This window comes from Lipotes vexillifer, unplaced genomic scaffold (assembly GCF_000442215.2).
Source record: "Lipotes vexillifer unplaced genomic scaffold, Lipotes_vexillifer_v1.1 scaffold25, whole genome shotgun sequence".
NCBI lineage: Eukaryota > Metazoa > Chordata > Mammalia > Artiodactyla > Lipotidae > Lipotes > Lipotes vexillifer.
The window spans coordinates 987,131-998,903 of NW_006792881.1; the positions used below are offsets into that span (position 1 = coordinate 987,131).

Here is an 11,773-nt window from a genome sequence, read left to right on the forward strand (position 1 = left end):
CACAGCCTGCCTTTGCTTCTTCGTTGTTGCATTTTTTTTTTCTTTTTTCTAAACAATAAATGTTTATCATGCATGCCAAGGCAACCAGCAACTCCTCTGCTGAATGCCATCACCAGCACCAGAGAGAGTGAAGGGACTGGGAATTAGGATGAGAAACATACTCACCATCTCTACTGCTTTCAGGCCACTTCTCAAGGTGCTTATTTCTTTGTCCAGCTCAGTCATGCTGTTGTAAATGGCAACATTTTAGTAACCAACATGGGACTTACACTTATTGTATTAAATATATGATGAGTTTAAATATTTCATGCTTGGAACTCCACACTACTTCATTGTAAATGTTTCAAATTCCCTTCAGTGTTCAGATCTCACAGAAAGACAGCAACATTTTAAACTTATGAAATTTAGGTATAGAATTATGTTTCTTTTTTGTTTTCCACAGCCAACAGCTATAATATTTATAGGTTAAAAAGGGCAGAAGAGAAATATGTCATGTTTCAATCTCACAAAAATCTCACTTAAGCAAATTACTGTATGTGGAAATGAATTTCTTGCCATGTGTGGCTCCCTTTGGACAAGGAAAAGAAACAGTTGATCCTCAATCGTGTGTGTTGTGTTCTTCATTATTATTATATTGCTTTTCATGAATGCTCTGGTAGTATGCATATTACAAGGTGATGGCCTACATTTCAATCAACAGTGATTTTTCTTAAAGTTTTACTAATTAGTTTTCATTTTCATTGACCTTTTTTTTTTTTTTTAAACAGAGAAAGTTTCCTGGGCTTCTCCCATAATGCTTTTTGTTTGACAGCTTTTAAACATGAGAGATTACAACTTAATTCTCACAGAGAATTCACATGTAAACAAATTCATTGACACTTCATTTACTTCAACATTTTAATTTCATGTCTCACATGGTACATTTCTACCAAACTCTACAGAGGGAAAAAATTAGCCTGCTCATCAGGCTTTTTAAAATCACTGCAAAAAGATGCAGTTTAAATATGTTTTTAAAAAAGGGGAGTGGGGTATTTCCCTGGTGGCACAGTGGTTAAGAATCCACCTGCCAATGCAAGGGACACGGGTTCAAGCCCTGGTCGGGGAAGATCCCATATGCCGCGGAGCAACTAAGCCCGTGCGCCACAACTACTGAGCCTGTGCTCTAGAGCCCGCGAGCCACAACTAGTGAGCCCATGCGCCTGGAGCCCGTGCACCGCAACGAAGGGTAGTCCCCTATCGCCACAACTAGAGAAAGCCCGCGCAGGACAACCAAGACCCAACGCAGCGAAAAATAAATAAAATAAACATTTTAAAAAGGCGGGGTGGGGGCAAAAGGAAGCAGGAAGAACAGCAAGGAAAAGTGCCTGCCCCTCATGAGGTCTCTGAAAAGTGGTGTGAAGTTTGTGGGGAAAGTTTAGTGACTTTCCACTTTATTTTTAGTTCCTTCATTTGCATAAAGACTGCTTTCCATTAAAATGTTGCTTGGTTTCTGGGAGTGTGTACACATGGGAAAATTACTAGCAACACCCTGACCTGCAGGACTTCCATTTGCTTAAAGATGTATCCTCATATCCTCATTTAACTAAGGGTGCTCCCACCTGTATTTTAAGAGAACCACCCTTTCCAACTACTAGTGAAACCACACTGCTTCCCTAGACTCTTCATAACTCAGAAAATTAGGTTTCGTAGAAGTTAGAAACTGCATCCAGGAATATTCCGAAACAGCTAGAACAAGTATACAGTGACCCTTGAACAACACAGGTGTGAACTGTGCGGGTCCACTTATACGCAGATTTTTTTTCAATAATTATGTACTACATGATCTGCGGTTGACCGAATCCTCAGATGTGGGACCACGGGTATTGAGGAACCCCGCACAGGAAGGGTCAGCTATGAAGTTATATGTTGGATTTTCAGCTGTGCAGTGGGGATTCGGGGGGTGTCGGCACCCTTAACCCCCCCGTTCAAGAGTCAACCGTATATTCAAACTCATGTAACACATCTGAGTGACGTGGATACTATTCAAACTTTATTTCATACACTGTTCAGGGGAAAGCAAACAGAAGGACCCTCTTCATGCAACGCTAACTATCTCAACGGCTAAACCACAGTCCAACGGATTTAAAAAACTGAAACAATTCACTCTAAGTACTTACTTTACTTTTGCTGCTTGAGGAATGTCCCGCAGCTCCTCATTTAGATTGAGAACCTTGGGGTATTTATTTTCCACAATAGTTATGAGATAGTGCAAAAGTGTAATGTTCCTACAATTACAGAAGGAGAGAGTATTAAACATGGTTAATATCTACATATGATTTGTATATTCAAGTGATTACTTCCACAAGAATGCTACATCCCTGCATTACTTTCAAAATGTGTAGGTTCCTGAAAGGCAGGCATTCTTAAGAGAAAGGGAGAAGAGGAGAGCCTTCATGGGATTTACAAAAATTTATGTCAAAAGAAGCACACATCTTCTGAAAGGGAAGGGCAGGGGATAAGAATTACGTTTTTGGCCCATAATGGGGATCCTTCAAAATCTGCGTAATGCGATGGGTGATGGAAATGAGTCTGAACCATTGCCAAAAGGGACATCCCTTCACAGTGCATCCACCCAAAGACGAGGCCTGCCCTGCAAGTTCCTAACAAGCAGGGTGGGGTGGGGAGTGAGGGATGTTTAATCCACTAGAGAGGACAGCTAATTTTCAAGTCTGAAAGTACAGAGCAGCAACTCACTGATGAAAATTACTGACAATTCTCATTTAAGGGTTTCTTTCAACTGGGTGATAACATTTTTCCCTTCTGAAAGTTAGAATGCCCCCTATTTCAGGGCAGGACCTGGAAATGGGCCAGGACTGTGCCATCATGGATATGATACCCTCACAGCCTAATTTTAGCAACACTTCAGCTCCTAACTGCACAACCAGCTCCCTCTTTGGTGGTGACAGGGCTGAACCCTGACTGGCCTGGGTTGAAAAGGCGGGCATCTGATAACACTATCTGTGAGGCCACGCTGTGGTAGTCTGGTCCCCTGGTCCCCGACTCTGATGCACATTACAATCACCTGGACCCCAGATGCCTGGGCCAACCTGAGATTCAGTCATTGGAATGAGGTGGGACCAGATGTGGGTATTTTTTAAAACTCCCCACTGAGACTAACTGCCAAGATCAAGAACCACTTATGCTATTGAAAGTTAGCATAATCAGGAGGACACAAATGCATTTCTTTAAAAACATTTCCATAATTTTTAGGCAGTTTGCTAATTCACAAGGCTAAGTACCCCCGCCCCGCCCCCCAACAAAAGTAAAGCAGAGCTGCCAAACAATTTTTTCCCCATAGCAATGCAAACCATTTCTGGTTATCCTTGCAGCTTCCTAGAGGTCAATGCAATCCTATTCCTCTGAGTCAACTGGCCCACACAGAAAAAAATTTCCCCTTATTTTTCTTGCGCTAATAATTAGAAAACCATTGCTCAGCAAAGTAAAACAGTGGCTAGTAGTTCTGGCCACTTATTTTGCAGGTGTTCAGCTGTATTGTTCCACTTCAATTTTGCCTTTCACAGAATCTATGTGTCTGCCATGTGCCGGCTGCATGAGAGGCAAAATCCCAGCAACCATCGTGAGAAAGAGTAATGCCATTTTCCTTCATTATTTCAGAGAAATGCTTTGTTAGAGAAATTTATTTAATTAACCATATATGCCTTTTTCAGTGTAGAAAGACTTAAAACCAGGTCACATTTGGATAGCAAACCACATTTGTTTGCTATCCAAATAACACCTCATATGAGTGAATATAAATTCCTGAATAATAAAAACAACAACTAAACAGCCTCACATTTGACTACTCTCTGGTCATTACCAGAAACAAGCCTTTAATGCAGAGTGAAGAAGGAAAAGAAGATCAGAAATGTTTTTAATTTATTGTTTTGAAAAGGCTTATTGTGTATTGGATAAATTTTATATCACTAACTAGCAGATGATCATGTAGTAAGTGCCAGCTTATCAGTAAGTTGGAAGGTGGGGGGCAAATGTGTGTGTGTGAGTGTGTGTGTATGAGTGAGGGGAGAGGGGAAGGGAGGGAGGGAGGAAGGAAGGAGAGAAGTAGGGAAGGAGAAAAGCAAGGAAGGGAGAGAGGGAAAGAAAAAAAGCACATGGAAGAAAAATCTGGAAGATGTGAGGATTTCCTTCCTCCCCAACCTGCAAGCCCAGTTGAAGAGAATACTGTTCCTTAAAAGATGGCTGCTCTTTATATGCAAGTAAGATGCTGCAGTTACTGCAACCTCCAAATAAAATCGGTCTGTTGGTAGAGGAGAGCTGTAGGCAGACCACTAGAACAACTGTCAAATACCTGTAAGGCCAAACACCTTGCTGGTTGTGACCTCAGACAAGCTAAATGGGCCACCTGACCCTGCCTCAGTTTCTTTATCTGACAACAGGTGATACAACACTTGGCCTGGGGACTTCACAGGTTGTTGTGACAATCAAATGTGAACGGGCTCTGAAAGGATCAAGTGCTTACATTAAAAATAAGGTGGTGTTCAGAGAAAACCATAATTCAAAAACATGCACCCCAATGTTCACTGCAGCACTATTTACAACAGCCAGGTCATGGAAGCAAGCTAAATGCCCATCGACAGATGAATGGATAAAGAAGATGTGGTACATATATACAATGGAATATTACTCGGCCATAAAAAGGAACGAAAAGGTCATTTGTAGAGACGCAGATGGACCTAGGGACTGCCATACAGGGTGAAGTAAGAAAGAGAAAAACAAATATCATATATTAACACATATATGTGAAATCTAAAAAAATGGTACAGGTGAACTGGTTTGCAGGGCAGAAAGTGAGACAGATGTAGAGAACAAACGTATGGACACTAAGGGGGGAAAGTGGGGGTGTGGGGGTGGTGTGATGAATTGGGCGATTGGGATTGACATATATACACTGATGTGTATAAAATAGATAACTAATAGGAACGTGCTGTATAAAAAGTAATAAAATTCAAAGAAAAATAAGGTGGTGTTGATAGAACGTATCAGCTGTGCTTTGTTAATCTATTTCTACACTATGCAAAAATAAGGTTTAGCCCCACAACTGAACACACTGCTTGTTTCTTATACGATGGATTCAGGGTTGCCATAATGCTATGCTTCACTGGCCCTATAGAAAATATAGAATAAAAAGTCTCACTGGTTGGGAATAATTAGGGTGAACAGCCTATACTTCTAAAAATAATTCAGGTTACAGAGAAGTTTACCTTAGAAACAAATTCCTTCCAAGTCAGTGGGAAACACAGCTCTCAGGGAGGCTAGAGTTAATATGCCTAATGCCCTTACCTGGAAATGACACTAGCACATTTTCACCTTCTGGTGTCTCTAACAGGAATCTGTTCACCTAAAACACACTTTCTATTTTAATGAGTCTTGGGATGAGCAGCTGAATACCAACAGCCAAAATGCATTTATACATTGTCATTTTTTAAGGTAGCTGCTAGCTTCCAGGTACCAAGGAAACCATAACCTAAAAAGCCAACAAACTTCACATTCTGTCATCAGCTGTCAGTTTTTTAATCTCTGTGGAGGAGTAGCAATTAGGAGAGGCCGTGAGGGGGCTACTAGGGTGCTGGTAAGGTTCTGTTTCTTGAACTGGGCACTAGTTATACAGATGTGTTCAATTTGTGAAAAGTCATCAAGCTGTACCTTTACAGTGAGTGAACCTGTCTTTCGTGTATTACACTGTAATGAGTTTACCCGAGAAAACCCCAAACACAAAAAACTTGGACTAGATGATATCCTTGTGGAATGAAAATGAAGGATAACTGGCCCAGTGGGAACTTGGGGATACGTGTGGTCATGAGACAGGAAGGGAGGAGTCAGTGGAGAAGGAAAGAGCAGGAGAAGAAGTGCAGACCAGACACTTTGGGATGAAGAGGCCCAGGAGGACCAGAGGGTACAAGGTTGAGCCCCGACCTAAGCTCCCAGATCTTCCATACTTACTTATCGATACTGGATTTTGTGTCAGCAATCTTATTTAGGCTGGATATCTTGAATCCATATGCATTGCCTCTTTGGCCTTTATTCATGTAATTTCCAAATGCCAAAACCACTTCCAGCAACTGCTTCAGGGCACTGCTCCTAAACACCTCTTCTGAACCAGAGCGAATTGCTTCAAAACAAAATACATAAAACTATTACAAGACTTTTCAATGATACCCATCCTAAATCCACACACCTGATAACAGATACTGAAGATGTAAGATGGGGCTGCTAGACTACCAGGGAGCACTTTCCGAACACCTTTACCAGAAGCCAAGAGCAAGGGGGCAAGGAGAGCCAGCTCAAGTTGTTCAAGAGACCCAGAGACAGGTGCACAATCCTAGCCTTTCTCAGTCTTTTTCTTGGCTGACTCACCGACCATAAGCAGTTAGGAATACATAGAGCAGCTACTGCATTTTCCACATTCCTTTGCAAACCCTTTCTTGCCTGGTGTGAGTCAGATCACAGGACAATTGATCAATTCCACTGATAGAAAAACTGGGCAAACGTGTGACATGTCACAGCTGGCAGGTGTCATCAGGACCCCAAAGTCAGCCTGCACTCTGTGGCTGTGCTCTTCAGTTGCCCACATTTCAAGCACCTACAAATTTAACAGCCTCAAAATCAAACCATATATCAGCCTCAAATCTTCCCTCAGAAAAATCCAATAAGGCCCCGTTACAAGAAAGCTAACTGTAGGTTTAATGCCAGTAACGATCAAATAAATTCCTCACCAATACCCAGATAGCAAAAGCCCAGTTCTGCAGAGGAGTCCAGGGAGTGTGCTGTGAGTTCCAGAACCCAGGCTAGGCCATCAAGCCAAGGGCAGACCTTAAGTAATTATCTGCCAGAATTCCAACAGATTTCAAGCAAAAAAAAAAAAAAAAATCACCAAAGGGATCCAGTTTACTATATGCACTTGCATTGCACTTGTAAATGGGTACTTGAGATGAACATCATTGCCAGTCTGGGCAGCTTGACTTTACCTTCTACTTTGGGTTTCACTTCTGCCACACGCTCTGCAAACTTCTTTTTGAAGTACAGCGACTGCAGTCTTTGCTGATAATGATTGATTCTGTAAGAGCAAGCATCAACTAATGAACATGTACTTAACACACGTATGTTCACTCAATGAATATGGAGGTGATGGTACCTTAGAGCACTCCCACCCCAACACGCACACACACACAGAGTTCCTCTCCTGGACAGAAGCACAGGGCCTGAGGCCAACTGCACCTGGAGAGCCCATTTCCCAGTGCCCTACAGGGGGTGTTCGGGCAAGTGCAGCAGGGCCTTAGCTCCAATCAGCTTATGCAATTGCTAAAAGAAAGTGAGAACTAACTGTCGTTGACTAAAGCCCCCTTCACTTCCTCAGAGTCCTAGTAGCTCTTGAGGACAGAAAAGCGATAAAAAGAAATGAAAATGTAAAGACTCCCCGCTTCTGCTGCAAATGAAGGGCAGTTGCCTGCACTCCTGCCATGGTGCTTCACTTGCCACAAAGTGTGCCTTGCAGAACTGTAGGGTAAAACTTGTCTCCGGCATTCTCTCCTCACACCATCCTCTCCCCACTCACATCCCCAAACCTTCCTCTTTCTTCACAGTTAGGTCCCTAGCTGCACCCCTCAGGGCTGGAAAGCTCTGCCTTCCAGGATAGTGACTAGCGACTAGAGATAACAGGCCACTGGCCTGTGATCACCACCAATACAGGCTGCTTGGTGTTTCTGAGAGGGTGAGGGTGGGCATACCTGCCCAGGCCTTCTGAAATCCTGAAATCGCTGCCTAACCTGCTCTCTGGTGGAAACTTCAGTCCAGTAGGACTAGCGATCAGCCCTCATCCAAAACTATACCATATAATCAGACAGATGCAGGCCAGGTTCTGCTCTTATTAGGTGACCTTGGGCAGGAACTTTAACTCCTCCAGTTGCTGGCAGAGAATACCTCCCTGCCTGACAGCCCTCCTGGCAGGGCTGATAGCAGGATTAAGATGCATGCAAAGACCTAGACAGTTACTAAGGGGCAGTTATTGCAGGTGGCCATGTATTTGTCAACACGAAGGGTTGCTGGGCATACGTGTCAAAATTTCAAAACCATCCTTTGTTCTACAGTAGTATAGAAAATGGCAAGTTGAGGTGAAACAACAAAAATAAGTCCAGATAGGGCAGAAATGCAGAGTGGCATGTTCACCTTGGCCACCATGTAGGCCACTGGCACTCAGGGGAGGAGCTCTGCCCTGGGGTTGACTGAGAGTTTCAGGATCACTGGTCCTTGTCTAATGCAGAATCAATTCGCTAGGCCTGGGATGGCAAAGCAACCCAGCTCACACACCAAACTCAATTACGGAGCAGCAGCTGCTGCGGGGCTTTCTGGAGAAGGGTTGAGAAAGCTTGCCAAGGTTCCGTGGTTAGAGTGCCACGATCGATTAGTGATGTCTGCGTGTGTCATGATTTGACATCCAGACTCTGGCTATTTAGTTATGTGGGCTCTACGTTGATACCTCTGAGTCTGCCCATTGTTTTCTATTTTACAACAACCTGGAGATGCTGAGGTATAAGGAGTGGGCTAGAATCCCAAGGGATCAAAGTGCTGAGGAGAATGACACTGACTAGAACCCAGAAAAGTTATGACTTGATTAGGTCAAAGTACATGAGCCAAAGAGGCCCAGAAATAGAGATAACTGTGAAGAAACTCTGACCCTGGCTCACCCATGGGCGAGAACTCACATAAACAAAACAATCAAGATCCACACAACTCAGACTTGAGGAGATTTGGGGATTTAAAAAGGCTTCAAGTTAAGGCAGGTTAACTGGCCCAGATAATTCAACGGGAATCAAAAGATTCACTTCCTTAGAAAGCCCAGGGGCATCTTTACTTTTTTTTTTTTTTTTTTTTTGAGAACATTTAAGTTCTACTCTCTTAGTAAATTCAATTATTTCAATTATGCAATACAGTGCTACCAACTGTAGTCACCATGTTATACATTAGATACTCAGACCTTACTCATCTTGTAACTGAAAGTTTGTAACCTTTTACCAACCACTCCTTGTTTCCCATTACCCTCACTCAGACTGTGGCAACTACTTTTACACTCTCTGTCGGGAAGTCCCATCTTTGCTTTTTAAACGTTTTCAAACTCACCTGCTCATCTCGAAAAGGAATCTATCAGCCTTGGCCATCCGATCCAGTTCATGTTTATGTTCCTCCAACAGATCAATGTCACTTTTTTCAGGAACAAATTTCAAGAGCTAAAAAGTACATGCAAATATTAAAACTGAGGTTTATAATTTAAATTCTTGCCCTAATTTTTCACGCTTTCAGTTAAATTTGTCCCAAGATGAAATTTTAACTTTTAATTTATAAGCTCTCCTCACAGGTGACTCTTCAGATATAATGAAGTGATTAAATCTTTCCATTTAGGTGGCCAAAAGGTACAAACTTCCAGTTACAAGATAAATCGGTAACGGGGATGTAGTGTACAACATCATGGTTACAATGAACACTGCTGCTTGATATATAATGAAAGTTATTAAGACAGTAAATCCTAAGAGTTCTCATCAGAAAGGGAAAAAAAGGTTGTTTTGGTTTTTTGCCTTTAAAAAACTTTTATCTATGAGATGATGGATGCTAACTAAACTCATTGTGGAAATCATTTCACATTAGTAAGTCAAACCATTCTGCCACACACCTTAAATTTATAGTGATGTATGTCAATTATATTTCAATAAAATGGGGGAAAAAAAACCTTTCTATTTTTACTTGAAAGTAGTTAAACCGGTGTAAGATTCATTTCTGGTAACTGTGTGTTCTATAGTGCCCCTCAAATCAGAATTGGGAAGTTCTTTACTAGGACCCACTTTACATAGTCCATTAGAAAGGGGCCTTGGAGATTCAACCTTGTCATGAGAAGATGCTACAACTGAGGTCCAGAGAGATTAGGTCACTCACCCAGGATTATAAAGCAAGTGTATGTGATCTTCAGAAATAGAACCTGGGTCTCGACTTCCAGCTCTATGTTTTTTTCCTATTACATCATGCTGAAATGAGTAATTTTATGTGTATTTTCTAATCAATTTGCTTATTTCTTTGGCTCATCTAATTCCATCTCATTTTTTGTTCCATGTAGAGTTAGGTGAGAGGAACACAATGGGATGTGAAGTTTTTGATTCCATATTTTATTTTGGATGAAGAAATGAGCATGGAATGTGGAAGAGATAGCAATAATACTTAAAGTAGAAAAAGCACTTCTGTATGTGTCTAATTTTCTTTAAAGGCACAAACGTGTATGTGTATGCCCAGGGCTGTGTTTGTGTGCTATTTTCTAGATCAAATATTCTTGGACTTAAAAAAAAAAAAAAATTACACTGAGCCTCTGGACCCTGAGATCCTCCCCATAAACTTGATGCTGGCATTGGGTGGTCCATTTAGCAGGTTTTCAAATGTTCGTTGGATTTAATTAAGGGATATCAGAAAAGGCAGTCAGTCTGGGTACCACCAGCAGAGAAAGAGAATTGGAGCTACAGGGAAGGAGATGAACGGTTTGAGGTTGGAAATATATTCCAGGCAGAGTGCTTATCATGCTGGGTTCTGGAAGGGGCAGTGCAGCACTAACACAGGAGGAAGAGCGGCTACCACAGCAGTGGGGGAGGGCAGCAGTGGGCAAGGTCAGGCAGGAGCAAGGGCCTTGCAAAAAATTCAGTCTTTATTTTGAGGGCATGGGATGTAACTTAAAATCTCAAGTAGGGGAATGAGTTTGCACTTTAAAAAGAACACTCTGCCTGCAGAATGGAGAAAGAACTAGAAAGGATCAAAAGTATTGGGGGTTGTGATTAGATTGTTGATGCAGTAATCCAGGTGAGAGACAGTGGTGGCCTGGAATGGGTAGCGGACAGGTTCTAGAGATATTTATGGGGTTTGAACTGGCCTGACTTGTCGACTGTGGTAGATGAGGGTCAAAAGGATGAGGCCCAGGCTTCCGGCTTGGGCAATGATGTACACAGAGTGTAACAGGGAACCCAGGAGGAGAAGGTTGGGGGAAGGTGGGTGAGGAGAAGGTGAATTTAGTGTTTGAAATACTGGCAAGAGAACCAAGCTGTGATTTCTAGCAGGCAGGTGGACAAATGGGTCTGAAATCCCAAAGAAATATGGAAGACAAAGCTTTGGTGTGGGTTACAACATGCATGGATGTGAGTAAGATAACCAGGGGGCCCATCAAGAGAAAAAAGCAGGGCTGGAGAGAAGCTGGCATTGATGGGATGAGAACAAGAAGAGGAACCTTCCTAGAAGGCAGTGGAGGGGCCTATGTGGAATCACAGGGCCAAGGGAAGAGGTGTTTCACCATGGGGCAAGTGGCCATCAGTGTCACACACCACCAATACATCAAGGAAGATAAGGACTGCAAAGTACTCCCTGGCTTTGTCAACAAGAAAGTTCGTATCCTTAGTGAGAACAGCTCACAGGTGAGGGGGACGGACTGCAGTGAGGTGAGGAAGAGTGAACAAGCTTTCAAGAACTGGCTGTGTCAAAAAAGAGAGAGGAGGGGCTTCCCTGGTGGCACAGTGGTTGAGAGTCCGCCTGCCGATGCAGGGGACGCGGGTTCGTGCCCTGGTCCGGGAAGATCCCACGTGCTGCGGAGCGGCAGGGCCCGTGAGCCATGACTGCTGAGCCTGCGCTCCGCAACGGGAGAGGCCACAACAGTGAGAGGCCTGCGTACCGCAAAAAAAAAAAAAAAAAAAAAAAAAAA

The 11,773-nt window shown here is 42.8% G+C and overlaps 1 protein-coding gene across 2 annotated transcripts in view; it reads right to left on the reverse strand.

Annotated features, from left to right (window-relative positions):
• DAAM1 (dishevelled associated activator of morphogenesis 1) overlaps positions 1–11,773 on the reverse strand; it is a 185,571-nt gene that overhangs the window by 16,975 nt on the left and 156,823 nt on the right. For both annotated transcript variants that reach the window (XM_007466041.1, XM_007466040.1), the window contains exons 18-22: positions 9,172–9,278; positions 7,023–7,111; positions 5,998–6,166; positions 2,157–2,264; positions 166–226 (exon numbers count right to left, since the gene is read on the reverse strand). In XM_007466041.1, the coding sequence (XP_007466103.1) occupies positions 166–226; positions 2,157–2,264; positions 5,998–6,166; positions 7,023–7,111; positions 9,172–9,278 (534 nt within the window). The remainder of the gene's footprint in view (positions 1–165; positions 227–2,156; positions 2,265–5,997; positions 6,167–7,022; positions 7,112–9,171; positions 9,279–11,773) is intronic.